At 40.8% G+C, this 20,234-nt stretch overlaps 1 protein-coding gene across 2 annotated transcripts in view; it reads right to left on the reverse strand.

Moving 5' to 3' along the window:
* GABRB2 (gamma-aminobutyric acid type A receptor subunit beta2) overlaps nt 1-20,234 on the reverse strand; it is a 276,962-nt gene that overhangs the window by 154,819 nt on the left and 101,909 nt on the right. For both annotated transcript variants that reach the window (XM_069954102.1, XM_069954100.1), the window contains exon 4: nt 11-231. In XM_069954102.1, the coding sequence (XP_069810203.1) occupies nt 11-231 (221 nt within the window). The remainder of the gene's footprint in view (nt 1-10; nt 232-20,234) is intronic.

Below are 20,234 nucleotides of genomic sequence, written 5' to 3' on the forward strand. Positions count from 1 at the left end.
GCGGACTGACCTTAGACCGTACAGTACTGTGCCATCGGGATGAAGACGAATCATTCTATTCTTCACTGTAACACCATGCACAAAAGATTTCTTGTCATTTAAAAAGTATGTATCAGGAACCCAGAGCTGGTCTGCCACTCTATTGTCCAAGGTCAAATTTAAAGGAATCACTGAATATGAAAGTCTTTTATCCCTCCAAGCCTGCTGAAAGTACATTGTCAGTGTGTAGTCCTGAAAGAAAGAAAAACACATAGACAATAACTAATTTTAATACATTTGCGCAGTATTATTTCATACTAGGGAGAACTCGGCTTTATCATGCATTTCAAGGTCTAAAATAACTCGCAAATGGCTGAACAAATTATTTAGCTTTCTTCCTTGTGAAATATTCCAACATTTTTTACTTAAGACTGAATCCATCTAGGAAGGTTTGGGAGATAATGCTGTGCGGTCTGACAGTAATAAATGTATTTTCACAATCATCTTTTAATTATTGCATTAATAATTACTGGAGCAGGCAAAGCTTTTAATACACAGAGAATAAGATATTCATTCAGCTCTGTCTATCCAGCGATACAGTTTTTGAATGTATTTGAATACACTGTACGCAGTAAGTAATCCTTTGTATTCCTGGAGTTTTAGGAGTGGAGATAATAATGGGAACAATCTGCATATGTGAATTTAATCATACAGAGCTATGTATAATAACCCAAAATTTTTGTAACAGTTTGCCGGGAACCTGGCATCGCTGATCCTGATGCCAGCCTTACGTACAATGCATAGTAGCTCTAAGTCTGTTGCTTCCCAGTTGCTTTAGCTGTTGTCCATGTATTGCTCTCATACTTCTTTCTATAAAGTGACTTTAAAGCAAATGCCTACATTATATGTGTTTCCCATACAGATCTACCCCTGCATTGTAGCTTCCATTATAACCAGATGCCACCAAGCTATATGATATTGTACCAACCAAAACAGCGGTGGTCAATCTCTAGTACAGAATGGAAGATGAGGAATTGAAGAGGAAAGATTTCTGCTTGAAGTTCCTCTTCTATTTTGTTCTGTCAGAATAGGAGCAGAATAGGAGCTGAATTTGAGAGCAATTTGAGCGGAATTTGAGTGGAATTCAAGCAGAATTCCAAGCAGAATTCAAGGACCATTAATTTCTATAGAATTCCTCTAGCAGAATCCGCCCAAAGCAGTAACATGTCACTTCTATGGCCCCGATCACACTGAGCAAGAACGTCGGAATTCCGAGGTGGAGCTCTCCCGCCGTGCTCAGTGTGCTGCTTTGAGCGAATGAGAGGGCGCACGCTCCTCCGTTGCCGTCACTCTCCGCTCAAAGAAATGTCATTTCTTTGAGCGGAGAAGGGAGGAAGTGGACACGTGCGCGCCCTCTCCTTTACTCAAAGCAGCACACTGAGCACGACGGAATTCCGACGTTCTTGCTCAGTGTGAACGGGGTAGAAAGTGGATCCACGATGGAAATTTACGTGCGGAAATTTCACTTTGTGAAAAGCAAAGCCCATTGAAAACAATGGAAAAGTGCTTTGCTCAATTTTAACAGGCGGATTTCCGAGCGGAATTCCGCTCGAAAATCCGCCTCTTTTGCTCAGTGTGCATGAGCCCTTAGGGTCCTATGAAACAGCTAAATGTCTGTCTGTAAGCAAGCACCGATCTCCTAGATCGGTGCTCATTTACTGAGTCCATACACTGCCTGATAATGAGCAACAAAGGCTGCGATGTCCGTGCAGCCATTAAAAAAAATAAACTCCTACATACAGTACCTGTCCAAGCTCCATGACGTCCTGCAAGCTTCAACCCTATCTTCGCACTATGTGAAGTCACAGGCAGCTTAGCTAATAACTGGAACAGTACCACGTTGCTGTCCTAGTGATTGGCTGAATGGTGTGTCACTTTAGTCAGTGCCAGGAGCGGCCCAAAACTAGCAGGATGTCAGAGACCGCGTACAGGTATGTCATTTTTTTTTACAGTCACCACCCGTCGGCCGGACAGCTACGCATCACTATTATGCGCCCAGTGCCAGATTATTTTAGGTCTGGACCTAAATAAACAGTTAGCTGCAGGAATTTACTAAAGACTGGTACAGGAATCACCCTCCAGCTGTTGTAAACAATTGGCTTTGGTTATTCAGGCATGATGGGAATTGTAGTTTTTGCAACAACTGGAGGGTTAAAAGTTCTCTGACGTAGAGAATCTGCTTGACATCCCTGAACACATTTTCATTTATATTCCCATCTGTGTCCAACATGACAACCATAATATCACATGACAAACACCAACAGTGCCCGATGGACCACTTTGACTTTTAATGGGGTATGTTCGGTTCCATCATATTGTTGTTAGTTTACATTTAAAAAAAAATGCTCTAATGGAAGCTAAGAACAGAACCACCAACATAAATGTCAACCTAGCTGAACTCATTCAGACACTTGAGTATGCTACATGTGTCACCATGATTTTAGCCTAGATTGTCATGTGGTAAGTGTAATCTATAATTTACTATGGGAATAAAGTAAAATGCGATATTGCCATTGTGACATGACATTAAGCAGGTGGCAGCTGGAACTGTTCCCTACATCCATATATTATTTACATAGAGTAATGTACAGAAGACATTACCAATCTGAAATCTACTTTTTATTCAACAAACTCAAGCGATAATCCAATGCAAAGTAAACCCTTAGAATATTGTTAGTTAATAGCCTCTAAACTATCAGATTTAAAAAGCTGTATATCCTTCTTTAGTAGGCATAAAGTGATGACACATCATAGTCCCACAGGCTTTTTTTTTTTCTTCATGTAAAATAAATTAATCATAAAAAGTTTTAATCACAGCTGTCTAAGCTCAATGCCGGTGGGTTCTAGCTCATATAATCTGAAGGGGTGTCTCAAACTAATTACATATCTGAGACAGTATACAATTAATCAGATCACTTCAAATCTAACTATGACACATCAAAAGAAATACCAATACTCAACAATACGGCGGTGTCGGTAGCACTTCATATGAACACACTATTCAACACAGGTTAGACAGTACCAGAATGTATAGGGACACCATTGACAAAAAAAATTATAACACTGTTCTCTATTTCACCTTCCCCCACCAATCCAGCATAGATATGTCATACTTTGATGGGCACTGCCTGGAGGACATGGTCTGTCTTTACCCCACCAAATATTTGGAAATGTGGAATGACAACAGCATCATCCTTTAGGAAGGTTTGTTGACAAATTTTGCTATTTCCTAGGCAGAATCGCGGAATCCCAGACGGTACCCGGGCTGTCTCCTCCTTCCCCACGGACCAGGAAGGCATCGGGAATCAAATGCTGCAGGTTCGAGAACGTTCGAGTTCGGTCAAACCTGCAAAATCCCAATGTTGGATCATCTCTACTGAACAGTACAGGACTGAAAAGTCCTTTCTTTCTTTAGCGTTTTTTCCATGGTTGACATATCTTCCCTACTTAGGGATCACTTGTATCACATGGAAACAACCTTGCTGTCAATTAGATGCAATTGTCAGACATAGACCCCAGATTCTCATTATTAGTAGAAGGATAAGAAAAGTTTTAATAAAAGTCCAGCTAGGTATGATAGCTCGATGGCAGAATTGTATAGACCTATTTATTGGCACATTTCACTCTGACCAACAGTCTAAGCAAAAAAAAAAAAATATATTAATAATAATAATAATAAGGCATTGAATGGCTGTTGCAGTATGTTTGTGTTAAAAATAGAGATGAGTCCAATTGTTTGGCATTAGAATAACGTTGGCTGAAGAAATTGAATGCAGCCCTAGGGAGTCTGGGAAAAAAAAGCTGTATCCATGTTTTTCGAGACTCAGGGGCTGCATCCAACTTCTTCAGCCACTGGTATAGAAATGCAGAATGCCTGCAAGAGTTGCGCTCATGACTAGCTAGAAACAAATGGTGGTAGACCATAGCTAAGTAAGAGCTACCTCACTTTGCTTATCCCAAATAAAATTCTTAAAGATGAAAACGTAAGAAGGAAGCCAATTCTAAATACATTTTGTGAAATATTGGAAACTGAAAAATATGATTGTGGATTACGGCTGCCATACCAGTCACTCATAGTTCTATAACTGCCTACAGTGTACCCAGTCAAATGCCAGGAGTGGGTTGAAAACACCGAAACTGGACAAATCTTTCCATTATAATTTTGCTCTGGTTTTGGTTGAAAAGACTGACTAAAAGACTGACGGAAATGCTACGTGTAAACATAGACTTAAAGCAAATGTACCACTGACACATAGCTTTTTGGTTTTTTACATGAATGGACCGCTGCTGGCATAGGAATGCTGGTGATGCGGTCCTATTCTTGAACCTCCCCCCAGTTCCTGTTTTATCGAGAACCAGACGAGCATGAAGCAGGGGAGGCGGGCCAGCCAGCCCCCAGTGTGATGATTTTCTCTCCCCTCTGTGACGTGGGCCCATTAAAATCAATAGAGCCAGTGCTCAGTAATAGACCACAGCCATGCACGAGAATCAGGCAGCAGATTTTTAAAAAAGGGCTTTTTTAAAAAATCCCAGCATTGGCGCAGATCAATTCATGTAGTGGTAAATTCCCTTCAAAGGGATTATCAAGAATTAAGGATTATTTAGAGTAACTAAAATAGAGTGGAAATAAATGGGTCTTTAAAGGGCCTTTCTTGGTGTAGATAAAGGGCCTACAATATCTAGAATCATTTACTTAGAAACGGAGATTTGAAAACGTAGAGAAATTTATTTTGAGAAGGAGGAGCGTTAAGGGAGTTGATATCGGTTGATAAGGTAGAAAGCAATATATGTGAGAAAGAAACTTCATTAATTCAGCTGTAGGTTGGGAGTGTTTTGATTTTATGTAAATTTTAAAATGAGGCGTAGCCGTTAGCAAATGAATTGGCCACGTCTGTAGGGTTTTGCATTTTAATATACTGAAGTTATAGATATAAGGTAATTTCTGCTTGTGGCTTTCAGCTTATCTGCCTATAAGGCATTGGCCTTGGTGCTGTGTGAAAAAAAACCTTGGCTCTCTCCATCCTCATATTGTGTCGAAATATTTGTTGCTGAAGCTGATAAAGTTGCTAACTAAGGTCTTTAAGCTGGATATACATTTACTGAATAGGGCTACTTTTCTGTTAATTTTCCAGGGAGGCTATTTTAGTGATGACATTCTAGGTTTGCATTAATATAGCTTTTTCGTTTTTCATTGCTAATGGAAAGCAATGACCTCTGACAGAGGCTGTATGTGCAAACCACGCAGAGAAGGGCGACATTTTTGATCTGCAATTTAATTGAGAAAATTCTGTGCGTAATTGTTCTGTTGTTTTTTTTAGAATTGGGAATTTGAAAGTAAACAATTGTTTAATCTCCAAGGTGAGCAGGGGAAGCTATTAACTTGCTCTGAGGATTGAATAGAGACTGGTGCATGATGTGATCTCATTCTCTTTTTTTTTTTTTTAAATACCCACTTATGTATGTATGTACAATCGTTAAGTTAAAACTCACACAAGTTACTTAAAGTGGTTATCCAGCGCTACAAAAACATGGCCACTTTTCCCCCTACTGTTGTCTCAAGTGCAGGTGCGGTTTGCACTTAAGCTCCATTTACTTCAATAGAGCTGAGTTTCAAAACCCCACCCAAACTGGAGACAACAGTAGGGGGAAAGTGGCCATGTTTTGTAGCACTGGATAACTCCTTTAAGATTTTCAAGTTTTGAACGTAATTTTAGTTTTTAAGGTGATAGGAGTTCCTGAGATTTAAAGGGGTACTTTACCCCCCCCCCCCAATTTTTTTCTTCCAGTACTTATCAGCTGCTGTATGTTCTCCAGTCTGACATAGTCCTCTCTTTTGCCACTTCTGTCCATATCAGGAATTATCCAGAGCAGTAGCAAATCCCAGTAGAACACATGTCCTGCTCTCCAGACTTGAAAAAATACCACTTCCTGTAGGACCTGTAGGACATACATTAGCTGATAAGTACTGGAAGACAATTAGAAATAGAAGTCAATTAAAAATCTCTGGCCCTTTTTTGGTACCAGTTGACTTTTTGACGTGAAAGACCGGCCATTCTGTGACCCGGCCGGGTCACGCAATGGCCAGTCTCTGCAAAGATCTGCACTGAACTTTCCGGCCGCAGTGTTCTGATGCGGGAGCATCAGCGCGCTCCTGCATCAGAACTTCCAATAGCACACAATGAAGCAAGCGGCCGGAGCCGCTGGCGTCATTGTGGCAACTGACATGTCAGTTCTTTGCGGCGCCGCATGGGATCCCGGCCAGAGCGTATACTATGTGCATAAGCTCCGGCTGGGATCTTATAGCAGTAAAGGCAGTGTTTCTTTCTTTTTTTTTTTTTTTTGCAATGTTTGGTCTATGTTAGGGTGCCAAGGAAGCTACTTGAAAAAACAGGAGCTTTGAGGACCTTTAAAGCTATCTTACTCTAGCAAGAGTTAAAGGATGTTAAATGCATTGGAACATGAATACACATTTAGGCTATGTTCACACTGCGTATGAGTCCGGCCGTAGTGTGAACCGTGAATATACATACGTAGTTTTGAGGTTGATGCGTTCTCTAGAAAGTATACGATATACGCCCACACAATGCACACTACGTATGAGCTTACGGCCGGATCGTATGAAAAATGAACAAGACCATTGTTTGAGGATGGAAATGTTCCAACTCACGGCCGTGGATTTCCATGCGGTCCCGTACGGAGTACTTATTTCCGCCAAAGTGAATCCAAAAGGTTCTGTGAGTTTTATTGGGCTAGGCGAAGATTTCCAAGTAAATGACCTGTTTCAGATGGCTTTGAAACAAGCTAGGGAAGCATAACTGTACTACGGGCGTATGTTCGCGGTTCGTACGCAACTGGCCGCATGTAAATTTTTCCCACGCCCGTAGTTTCAGACGCACATGTACGGCAACGTACGAAATGCGGCCGGACTCATACGCAGTGTGAACATAGCCTAATTAGGCTGGGTTCACACTACGTATATTTCAGTCAGTATTGTTGACCTCATATTGCAACCAAAACCAGGAGTGGATTGAAAACACAGAAAGGCTCTGTTCACACAATGTTTAAATTGAGTGGATGGCCGCCATATAACAGTAAATAACTGCCATTATTTCAATATAACAGCCGTTGTTTTAAAATAACAGCAAATATTTGCCATTAAATGGCGGCCATCTTCTCAATTTCAACATTGTGTGAACAGAGCCTTTCTGTGTTTTTAATCCACTCCTGGTTTTGGTTGCAATATGAGGACCCCAATACTGACTGAAATATACGTAGTGTAAACCCAGCCTCAAAGGGGTTTTCCAGGCAAAGCAGACTGATGAGCTATCCACTGCATAAGTCAGCAGCCACTGATCTGCTGGGTGCAGACATACCAGCACCAGCACGGATCAGCTGTTTGGTTCCTGTACTACACAGTGAACAGAGTTTGTTTCTGTTCACAGTGTAGTGGTGGCTATATACAACTTCAGCTCAGGTCCCGTACGACAGCTGAGCTGCAGTTACAGTTCACCTCCACTACATGAAGATAAATTCTGTGTCGGGTGCCGGTTGTCAGCACCCCCATGATCAGTGACTCATGAGTTATCCTGTGGATAGCCTATCAGTCCATTTTGCTTGGAAAAACACCTTTAGACCGAGTTCACACTATGTATGACATTCTGTGACATAGTCGTGTCACACAACGGCCACTGTCAGTGAAGTTCATCCCGGCTAGAACTGCACTGCCGACCAGATGAACTTTATTTATTTTTAATTGGGATGTGGGCGCATTCTGGTGTGCCCACATCCCAATTACTCATAGCAGACAATGTAAAGTGCGGCCGGAGTCTGCACAGTCAGTTTTGTGCAGCTGCTATTCAATGAATAGTGGCTGCACAAAAACTGACATGTCAGTTTTTGGTGTGGCCTCTTCAGGGTTTAGAAACAGAAAAAAAGAAGAAAACACTTTTAGGCTATGTTCATACACCATCAAAATAACATCCATTTTTTATAACAACAAAAAACAGCTGTTTTTTTTTTATAAGAATGGCCGATATTAGATATTAAGTGGCGGCTATCCGAGAAAAAATCATTTTGACGGTGTGAAACACAAACTTAACAACTAATGATAACTGACTATAGGCTTTTTAGCTACTATTTTAAAGGAAAATAAAAATGACAGAAACACGGCTGCTTTATCCTTTTATTACCCCTTTTTTTTTTACAAATCAGACGGTCGACGTACTGCATGTTTTAAATGACTTTTTTATATATATATTTATTCAATTATACAGATTCAAAAGATCTTGTTGTAAAAAGGTAACATAAGAAAGTCTTCCTGGTAAGAAGCGGCATAAGAAAGGGAATACTTCACAGCTGTGGTTTTCATCCATGACTGTGTCATATCTCTGGAAAAAATCATTAGGTTCTTACTTAACCACATCTCTCTCACTGCGGAGATGTAACATTCTCAGTAGGATTACAATCTTGTCTATATCAAAGGTTCCCACTATATGTGCTTCGGTTTTACTCTTTATACGGGATTTTTTTTTTTCCCTTAGGTCTTTGGTCCTCTCTAAGATTTGTACTGAGAAAAAGAAAGCCTTAGATGAGCGAAGATGAAAACTTTTAAATCAAAAGATTTATATAACCTCCTAATATTGTGTTTGTTGTACGGTATGTGTGCTACGATAGAAATGGAGGGGTGATGTGGCAAACCTAAGTTTGTCAATGTAGAAGGTCTGAGTTTTCTATGTTAGTGCAATGTGTTCTCTCAGTGAGAGGCTATGTTCACAATAACGTAATACTTAAGTAAACGTAATAACGTAATATTTCAGTAAAGAACAGAGGCTAATTTCAATGGAATCAGCGTCCGTTCTTTACTGCAGGGGCGGCATTGTATTGAAGTCAATGCAATGCCGCCCGCTGTGTTCACACATCGTTATGTTAACGCCCATTCTTTAGAACGGGCGTTAAAATAATGTACCTGCCTAAATAATAGCTGTTCACACAATGTAATGTGAAGGGGCGGACGCACATTACATTAAAGTGAATGGTTAATTGATTTGCGGGCACACCCGATGGTGCCTGCAAGTCAATGTTAAAAAAACGACCTGGATGCAGCCCGGCGGCTGGCAGTTTAACAGCGTCCGTTGATATGCAGCGGATGCTGTTAAACCAAGTGTGACCATAGCCAGAGGCTTTTTAATAGCAAATTCAGTTCCACTAGAAGTCTAGATTACTGCATGACTGCAAACAAACACACCAGCAATGCCATATTTTCAGTACACCATGTAAATAGCCTTTTTTTAAAAATAGTGATTGTTCATTTACAGTAGACGATTTGTTAATTCAGCTATTTCGTCTTTTTTTCATTAGTGACAGCAATAGTCACTAATGTTTACATCCTCTACCTACATAACTCCCCATTTTGTGCTATCTGCCAATCCATAAAACACTGCTAGATAAACAATTATTGTAATTTAGGTGCTAACTTCACAGTTTCTAAGGACAAGAGATTATCTGTTACTCGTTCATGGCTGAGAGCAGGAAGAACAGATTGGTTAAGGACAGTTCTGCTAATCGCACTTATCCTTGAGGATCAGTGCTGTGGAAAAGTCTGTTTTCAGCAATGCATTTTACCACACCAAGCCAACGAATACTTCAGTATATTATATATGTGCATTTACAATTTTTTCTGTTATTTTGTAAGACTGGGATGATTAACCATGATGTTCTTCCAATAGATCCATATATACTGTATATATACACATATAGGCTATGTTCACACTTGCATATTTGCAACAACGGCCGTAATTGCTACGTAGCTTATGTAGTGCTGCCTTCTATGGAATTCATCCGAATTCAGTGGCAGCAAAGATCATCTGGCCAATACTGCAGTACATAATTTATATATATACATATATATATATATATATTACCAGAAAAGCTGATAGCGAGAAAATCCCCCCTATTAATCTATACAAACAAATATAGCTAAAAAGGTACCACTGCATTTAACACTCGGATGAAACACTAGGGCAACGGCTGTTTTACACAAACACGCTCTTCCTCTTAGCCCATGATGAATGATCTAAGAGGAATGTGTTTGCATAAAATGGCTGTCGGCATAATGTTTGTTTGCTTGTTTCCATGTGAAAGAAATGACATATTTTATATATACATATATATATATATATATATATATATATATATATATATATATGGTGAGTGCTGCAGCTTTTTTTTTCTTTCGTGTAAAGAGGACTTTGTTTTGTTACTTTTTCTACTTTTTGCTGAACGCAATCTGTTTTTAGACTGTCCATCTGGTATATTGGGATATATCCAAGCATTAAATATCAGGTTAATAGTGTCTATGAGTTTTTTCTTATACAATTCTAATGCATAGTTTCACAACAATGAAGGAGGAGATGTAGAAAGGCATGTAGATCTGCATTCTTGGTAACAATTTGGAGTCCACCTGCTGTGGTGTCTGTATATACCTTCCTATAACTGCTTTGGACTTGTCTTTGTCCAAACGTTAGGCTGGAACCTTTCCACATTGGAGGAGATGTTTAAGGTTGAAGTGGCTATATGCTTCTGGATGACAGTGAGGTCCTAAGAGTGACATGACATTTTTCTGTTCTTGGTTCAGTTGCTCACCTACCTGTACATAGCGGAATATCAGATACAGTAGATAATAGGGAATGTGGGAGGCAGCCTGAAATGCTTTTAACTTATGATAGTATAACCATTTGAAATGGCATCTCCAAGATGGGCGAACTCTTTGAGCTGACGGCTAGAGATGAGCGAACCTGCCGGATTTCTGGTTAGTGCGAACCATAAATCTGCGGCATCAGACAGCGAGAGTCAGATGCCGAGATTTCTGGTTCGTACGAACCAGAAATCTGTCAGGTTCGCTCATCTCTACAGATGGCCCCAGTCCCTATTACAAATAAATTAGACATAATAGTCCAACTACTATCTAAATGGAGCATGTGTACAGTATATTTGCTGTTATACTGCTGTTAAGGTCAAACAGAATAATTATGCCTCGGTCTGTAGAGAATACTGTAGACAACAACGGCAAGTGGTTGGCTCCAAATTAATCATGAGTCCTAACCTTTTCCCTTGTGACTGTCAAACAGCACTATAAAAAATATTTCATTTGTCAAACAATGTCCTTTATGAATGCTGAGTGTGCATGGGACATTGAGACATAAGAGATCCGACAGAAATTAGTCCTATGTCCTATTGACATCACAAGCAGGTGACTGGAGAGCAAGGCCTCTAAGTTTTTATTTGTTTCCTTGAAGGAGAAAACTTCCTGGCTATGCCACCGTTCATGCACCCTGTTGCTATAGTGCCAGATTCATTCAAGAAAAAATAGGCGACAGCCACCACCACCACCACCACTACCACCATCATCACCACAGAAAGTATTATTTCCCAAAAAGAACGTCTTTGTATCCTTACTAGAGATGAGCGAACCTGGAGCATGCTCGAGTCCATCTGAACCCAATTGTTCGTAATTTGATTAGCAGTGGCTGCTGAAGTTGGATAAAGCCCTAAGGCTATGTAGAAAACATGGATATAGTCATTGGCTGTATCCATGTTTTCCAGACAACCTTAGAGCTTTATCCAACTTCAGCAGCCACTGCTAATCAATTGCCGAACGATCGGGTTCAGATGGACTCGAGCATGATCGAGGTTCGCTCATCTCTAACCCTTACCTTTCTTTTTTTTTTTCAATCTATTTTTGTTTAAGCTAGGTACACCCTTCCCTCTTATAGCACCCGATTGCATTGTAAAATAAAACTATTACACGTTGCAAATTTCCATTCCTTAAATAAAACAGATATAAACTTAAAAGACTGTGAAATAATGTTACTAAATGAACGCTCTCCAGGTAATCAGATTGCTACAGGTTGATGTTATCTTCACAGCCTTGATGGGGGGAAAAAAAACTACTTCTTATCTTTCCACTGCAGCACAAATTATCTGCCTACCTACTAAAATTAACAACCAAGCAGGTGTAGCGCACACTAAATGAACTGCTACATAGGAGGCAGTGTTAAGGTTCTGCTGTATTCTAATTTACAGATTCTTAATATTGTAGTCAATTTACTGCAGCGGCAGGTTTTAACTGTTGAAGTGTCAAAGGTGGAATGTCTTAAGAGAATACAATGAAAGCAAAGTTTTAGAATATTCACAATGGCAGCCATATTTAAAAAAAAAAAATAAGTTCCTTTTGGATTAATTTTTTACTTCTCTATACTAAAGAACTAAAATCTGCAATGAAATTTTACAACTATATTAACACACTTCAGGTTTAAGAGTGTGAGGCATGTAGATGAGATTTTATACACCTAAGGTAATCTGCTTTGCAGTTTGAACATCTGAATTTTCAGGAAAAATTGACAGCTTTTCGTCTTATGTAGGACATATTTTAATCACATTGCAAAACAGCCTGTTATAAAATGAAAAAAATACATTGCATTGATTTCAATGGAATCTCAGGCAGAGTGTATACACTCTGTATACACTTTGGCCGGAAATACTTGCGGCTATTCATTGAACAGCGGCCGTGCACAGCTGACAGTACAGACATTGTAAAGTACGGCTCTGGCCCCACTCTATATTTCTTGGCTATGGTGAATTGGAATGCAGCCGGGATCTCTGGCTGGGGTGAACTTTACTAAAAGCAGCCATTCTGTGACACAGCTGTGTCACAGAACGGCTGCTGTCACACCTAGTGTGAACTCGGCCTATGAATGAAAATTATGCTGTTTCTAGGGAAAACAATGAGAAGCTGGCACTACTGCATGTTCACCGCAGCTGGTTGGACAAGAAGGGAAAGGTAATCTAGCCTGAGGGTGCTTTACTTCCAACTGATACAGCTTTCGACATCTCCATTAAAAAAAAAAAAAAATTGTGGCACTCACCCTTCATTGAATAAACTAAAAGATGCTTCATTACAGGATACAGGAGACAAATCAGCAAGTATGTACCACTGATTGAACAAAATGGTCATCGCTTAATTAGTGGAGGGCACTTGCTGATCTGTCTATATACTGTAACAAAATGTCATACAATGCGTTTAAGTCTGTGTCCATCCAATGAGCAATCTCTTTGGCAGTCCTATAAGGGTTGAATATTTATTTTGACAGTGCACATACTTGACCTTTGCTCCAAACAGAGGCACTTAGGAAAGTTGGGACCTGCATTAAACAGACTCTTAGTCATCTCACCTCTAAAGGGTTATTTTTAAGAATTATTGAAGAACTATTCTTTCCCTTACGTCCCATTGGCATCACAACATATGGGGTAAATTCGCCCCTGCGAGCCCCTGGGACGAAGGAATATTTAATGAAAAAATAACAATTAAATTTTAATCCCCTCCTCCATGAGGTATAAATAGGCTCCACCTCCCCCTAGACCTCAGTCTTTTTTTACTTCGTTGCTGTTAGCCCTAGGGGACTTTGTCCCTCCTCCGTTTTTATGCTTTGTTAACCTGTTGCATTCAGGTTTTCTCTCCAGGTATTGATTGCTGGGATGCCGCTGGAGCCGGTGTCCAGGTAGTATCCTGATATTTGCTTCTGCAGGTCTTAGCTTTTAAGTTTTTCTTACCTAGTGCGTCTTGGAACGCACTCTGCGTGTCACCCGAGCCGCTGGTTTTTCTTCCAGTCACGTTCGACTGTGGAACGCATCGGCGCTGTGTGCGTCTCAGCACTGCGGCGTCGGCGTCATGTCACTTCCGGGGGCCGGCAGCGGTGCGCGCTCTCTGCATGCCGGATTAGCTGTGTGTTCAAGGCAGAAGGTAAGCTGTTGCTAAGTGCAAAGTGCAAAGTGCTGTGATCTCTCTTCTATATACTTAAAAGTAAGTGTTGCTGCCACCTAGTGTCTCTTTCCGATATCACTCTAGCCAGGCTAGTGGTTTATATGTATTGTAATACATTGATTATTTGCAGATGTCTGAAATAGAGACCAGTCCTGCTGCTGGCAAAAGACCTTCTAAGGAAGCACTTCATGTGCCGAGTGTGAGACTCCACTATCTGACGGCTATGGATACCGTAGGAGGATCATTTTTTCCAGATAAGATTCATCCTTTCTTTCATAAAAATATTTATGAATGCCTAAAAATATTTATAATGCCTAAGTACGCTGTCCTTCATGCAGACCTAAACCTATGAGGAGCCTGATGTTCAGGATGTAGTTGTATGGGTCAAGGACTATGTGCAAAAGACTTTAGCGGCTAATGAGAATCGCCGCCCGTGTCCTAAGTTAAAGACCAAATGGAGTATTTCTCTCTCTACTCCCAGCCTTTGAGTATATTACTTTATGGCTGTAGGATTATGGTCATTTTCAGTTTTACTGTGATTGATGAAGTTAAGTCATCATCTTCTTCTGAAACCTCTTCTACTTCTGAAGATGAGAGAGAATTATTCAGGGGGTATTTCACAGCTGATAGAATTCACAAGCTCTGCTAAGCTGTGCAAGCTGAAATACACCCTGAGGAAATAGAAGAGGATAGAATTGGTCCTCCTCAAAAAAGCCTAGGGCTTTTTCTGTGGGTAAGACTTCATTGTCTATGTTACAGGCGGAATGGAAGGAACCGGAAAAGGCTCCGGGTTTGAGCAAGAGGTTTAAGACCTTATATGTTCTCAAGGAAGAACAATGTAAGGACTGGATTGAGCCTCCAAAGGTGGATCCGGCCATAGCCAAACTGTCGAAATGTACTGTGCTGCCTGCGGAGGACGGATCCAATCTTAAGGATCCGATGGATAGAAGGGTGGAGGTAGCCCTCAAGAGATCATATACGGCAGCGGCAGCCCAAGGGGCAGTCTCCATTTCTTCTTTGAGGTTTCTAGAAGCCTAAGAAGAAGGCTGGCCAAGGTCCAGGAAAATTTGGAAGGTAGAGCTAGCAGGGACAAGGTCCTTCGCTCCTTAAAAAAGGTCATTATGGCCATTGACTTCCTCTGCGATGATGCATCTAAGGGAACCAGGTTAGCGTAAAAAAACTAGTACGCTCTCGACCGCTGCCGAAGGGCGCTATGGTTAAAACCCTGGGTTGGAGATGCTAACTCCAAAATTCAGCTCTGTAATATGGAGTTCCAGCCAGGTAGGCTGTTTGGCTCTGAGCTGGATAAATTAATGGAGGAATTGTCTGACAAGGAGGGAAAGTCCCTACCATTGTCCTATAAGAGCGGTGATTCCTTTCGCAGAGCAAAATCTCCTCAGCGAGGCAAAGGGAGATACCAGTACAGAGGTTGAGGAAGAAACTATTCCAGAAGAGGTTCCGGGAAGCAGCAGAATAAGGACACCAACAAGAAACCAGAATTCTGACGCAGAAGCTGTCCAGTGGGAACACGTCGGAGTTTGTTTCTCCCTGCCTGGGAAGAATTAAGAAAAGATCACTGGGTGTTAAATATTATTCAAAATGGTTATGTCCTTCATTTATCATCTCTTCCTCCTCCAAGATTTCTTCTGTCAAGAAATCTTAAGCCAGAAAGACACTCAGTCCTAGAGACAGAAATTCTTTACCTCCTTTCCATTGAGGCTCTAGAGGATGTTCCTCTATCTGAGATCGGTCAGGGAGTTTACTCCCCAGTGTTACTAGTGCTGAAGCCATCCGGAAATTGGAGGCTTATTATAGATTTGCGATATCTCAACAGGTGCATCGTAAAGAAGATGTTCCACATGGAGAACATAGGATCGGTAAAATCTATCCTCCAGGAGGGAGATTTTATGGTCACCATAGATCTACCGGATGCATATCTTCATGTACCGATTCTGAAGGCTCACAGGAGAGCCTTCGCCATCCAAATCCAGGGGAAGGTAAGACACTTACAATTCAAAGTCCTTCCATCCGGAATACCTCCGCACCCTTTGTTTTCACAAAGGTAGTGTCACCATGATGGTTTGCTTCCGTTTACAGGGGATAAAGTTATCCCTTACCTGGACGATTGGTTGATTATGACTCAGACTCAGGATCTTCTGAGAGTTCAGTTGAACTATGTCCAGGACATACTTCAACAATTAGGTTGGCTTATCAACATAGAGAAATCAGACTTAATTCCTAATTCCTCCCCGTCAGGTATCCATAAGAACATAAATACGCTTTCTAGGGCTCCTTGCCTCAGCTGCGGACGCGGTGCCATGGGCGTTATGGCACATGAGATTTCTTCAGAGAGAAGCACTAACAGTATGGAACCGAGGACTGAAGGACTTGGATGCGATGCATGTTCTATCGACTCAAACAAGACATTCTCTAATGTGGTGGAGACAAGTCAAACATGGAGTTTTTTTTTCAGAACCACACTGTATAACCATCACGACAGATGCTTCAGGAACAGGTTGGGGAGCTCATCTGACAGTCATCACGACTGCTGGATCTTGGAGTCAACAGGAATCCGCTCTGCCCTCCAACGTGAGGGAGCTCAGAGCGATTTACCTAGCTCTTCTTCATTTTTCTCCTCCTATTTTACAGAGAACAGTCAGAATCCGGATGAACGACATGACCTGTGTGGCGTACCTAAACAGGGAGGTACCAGATCCCCTTCTCTCCTCAGGGAAGTAGAGAAGATTTTTCTGTTGGGCAGAAACCAGAATAACCAGACTCTCTGCGATTCATATCAGGGGTGTCGACAATATATTGGCGGATTGACTGAGTCGAGGCCTGACATTACCGGGGGAATGGTCTCTCTCAAGGAGAGTGTTCATTCAGTTAACCCAGAGGTGGGGGCTTCCTCAGAGAGACCTCATGGCATCAGCAAGCAATGCCAAACTGAGGAATTTCTGTTCCCTTTACAGGGCAGACAATCCCACGGTAGTGGACTCAATGACAATACCATGGACATACCAGCTGGCGTATATCTTTCCTCCCATAGCCATGATTCCCAGAGTTTGACGAAGATCAGTCTAGATCAGTCGTCAGTAATAATAATAACTCCCTTCTGGCCGAAGGGTTCATGGTTCATCCTGCCCATGAATATGAGCAGAGGGGAATTTTGGAGATTACCTCTGCATCCGGATCTAATATTCCAGGGTCAACATCTGTGCAGGAATCTTTCCGGCCTCAGCTTGACAGCTTGGAGACTGAGAGGACCTTATTTCTGAGAAGGTATAGTATACCCTTTCTCACGCTCGTAGTAGCACTACAAATAAATCTTATGCACGTATTTGGAAGATTTTCAAGATTGGTGTGCAAGCAGGAGTATTGATGGACTTAAACCTTCTACTCCACAGTCATTGGAGTTTTTACAGGAAGGCTTCTATAAAGGATTAAAACCTAGTTCCATCAAGGTGCAGATAGCAGCCCTCTCTGCACACCTAAACTCGCGTTTCTTTCAGATCTTGGAGGTAAAGAATTTTGTTAAGGCTAGACTAGGCATAACCTGGTAAAGCAGGTAGACCCATGGGACTTATCCTTTGTGTTGAGACGCCTGTGTCTTCCTCCCTTTAAGCCTTGGGAGGAAGTAGACTTCAAGTTAACATTGAAAGTTTCTCTTTTACTAGCCATTACCTCTGCTAAGAGAGTTGGAGAACTTCAAGCCTTTGACTCCGCACCTCCATACGTGATTTTTTTCCCAAGACAAGGTTATCCTTGGGTTCCTTCCAGGATTCCTGCCTATGGTGGCTTCATTTGCCAACATCAACCAGCCAATAGTATTGCCTGTATTTTCTCCTACTGGATCATCTAAAGAAGACTTGGATCTTTCTTTATTGGATGTATCCAGAGCTATCAAGATCTATCTACATAGAGTAGGTGATTTTCGTAAAGACGAGAATTTCTTTATCCCTTTCGCAGGAAAGAACAAGGGGAGAAAGGCTTCAAAACCTTCAATATTCAGATGGATCTGTGACTCCATTGCCTTATGTTACTCCTCTGCTGATTTGGATCCACCAGAATTTACCAGGGCTCACTCTACTAGAGCTGTGGCCTCCACTTGGGCAGAGCGTGCCGCTGTGCCACTTGAGGACATATGCCAGGCAGCTACCTGGTCGTCTTTGACTACCTTTGTGAGATATTTCAGGCTGGATACTTCTTTCTTGTCAAGAACAACCTTTGCAAGATCTGTTCTTAATGCGGACGTAATAAATAACCCGCCCATTGGGGATAATGCTTGCTAATTTCCCATATGTTGTGATGCCAATGGGACGTAAGGGAAGCTAAAATTATTATGTTAATTTGTTTTCCCTGAGACCCATTGGCATCACAAGACTCCCTCCCTGTGTTTTATGTTTCTTTATAATTAGACTGAGGTCTAGGGGGAGGTGGAGCCTATTTATACCTCATGGAGGAGGGGATTAAAATTTAATTGTTATTTTTTCATTAAATATTCCTTCGTCCCAGGGGCTCGCAGGGGCGAATTTACCCCATATGTTGTGATTTCAATGGGTCTCAGGGAAAACAAATTAACATAATAATTTTAGCATCTAACTGTGCACATGATGCATTTAAACAGAAAAAAAAAACCTGTACCTACCCTCCTTGTTTACCTTCCTCTGTCTCTGGGTCAGTCTGACTGCTAGCACTGAGGTGGGAAAACACTGTGGTCCCTGATTGGTTTAGTGGAAAGGTCCTTGTACTAAAACTGACACAAGGAAGTAATTGCAGTGGGGACCAACACAGCAGTGGTGGCAGGGGAATAAGAAGGATAAGTGTGTGTTTTTTTTTTTTTTTTATATACTCCACCTTGAGCATAATTACATAGTTACATAGATACTTGGTAATATGGGTGAAAAAAGACAAGAGTCCATCAAATTCCCCTTATAACCCTACTGTGTTAATCCATGGGAAAGCAAAGACCCTCATGAGGCAGAATTGGGCCATGTAAGGAGAAAATGTCTTTCCAACTAAAAACATGTCATTAAAAAATATCTGTGGATCAACCGTTAAAAAACAAACAAACCAATAAATAAAAAATAAAAAAATAATAATAATAATAATCCATTGGTCCTCCATTGGTAAACTACTTTGAAATTGTCAATGTATTTATTTAGTGAACGATTTTTGAACTAGGACTTTTTGAAAAATTTAAAATTTAAATGCTCATATAAATAAGTAGTCTCATATTTAGTGACAAGTACATCCAAAATGGAGCTAGACTGCAATAATTTGCCCAAACTCCAGATAATCCCAATAGGATCATGTAAAACACCTCCTTTACAGCTAGATCCCTTAACAAATGAAATGGAATGACAATATTACTTGTTTGAGTGGCTTATGAATCTGAATAGGTAATATTACAATCACGGTGGAGGAATAAACCTGCATTCTATTGTGTTATGAATCAATAGTCGAAATGTATCATTACCGGTGATTTCCTTTATCTGTGTATAACAGATCCTACGTGAGTCATTTATCGGAAACATTGCATCCACATAGATATTCAGAGACTGACAACATTTAATGAATATGATGAATGTCTGTCTCTGTTTCCTCTACTGTACCACTAACGCATAACAGACAATAGTTGTGTCTCATTGTGTATAATGGGTTTGAGGCCGCTCCGGGGTAATCACGGGGTCTCTGATACTTTCATAATAATCAACTTGTTTCTGTGATTTACTTGTGCAGATTCAAAAGCTTTTTATTATTATTTTCTACCTGCCTGCTGAAAGCTGATTCCTACCAGACTAATAGAGGAGCTTCTGCATTCAGTAACTACAATTCAGTGTAATTACCTAAAACTTGGTATGTGTGCATCTAAAAATCGCCTGGATAATGGGATGCTAGGTGGTGTCATTCGTATTTATTTAGGCTATTTACTGGGTAAGAGCCTCTGAAATTGGTTATATTGCTCATTTACTATCAAAGAGGAAAGTATCTAATTTTTCTGTATCTTAACTGGATTGACCAACCATGGAGCTTTTTTTGTAAATATCCTCTATAAAATATTGCCTTGTATGGCCAATTAATGAAACAAGTTTAATTTGTTTAACTAATACCTAGACACCGTACATACTCCATTGGTGTAGGACAAGAATTGTAAACCTGATATATATTTGTCTCATAATAGATAATAATTAGAGATGAGCGAACCGGGTTTGGGTTCGAGTCCATCCGAATCCGAACGTTCGGCATTTGATTAGCAGTGGCTGCTAAAGTTGGATAAAGCACTAAGGTTGTCTGGAAAACATGGATACAGCCAATGACTATATCCATGTTTTCCACATAGTCTTAGGGCTTTATCCAACTTCAGCAGCCACTG

This window comes from Dendropsophus ebraccatus, chromosome 1 (assembly GCF_027789765.1).
Source record: "Dendropsophus ebraccatus isolate aDenEbr1 chromosome 1, aDenEbr1.pat, whole genome shotgun sequence".
Lineage (NCBI taxonomy): Eukaryota > Metazoa > Chordata > Amphibia > Anura > Hylidae > Dendropsophus > Dendropsophus ebraccatus.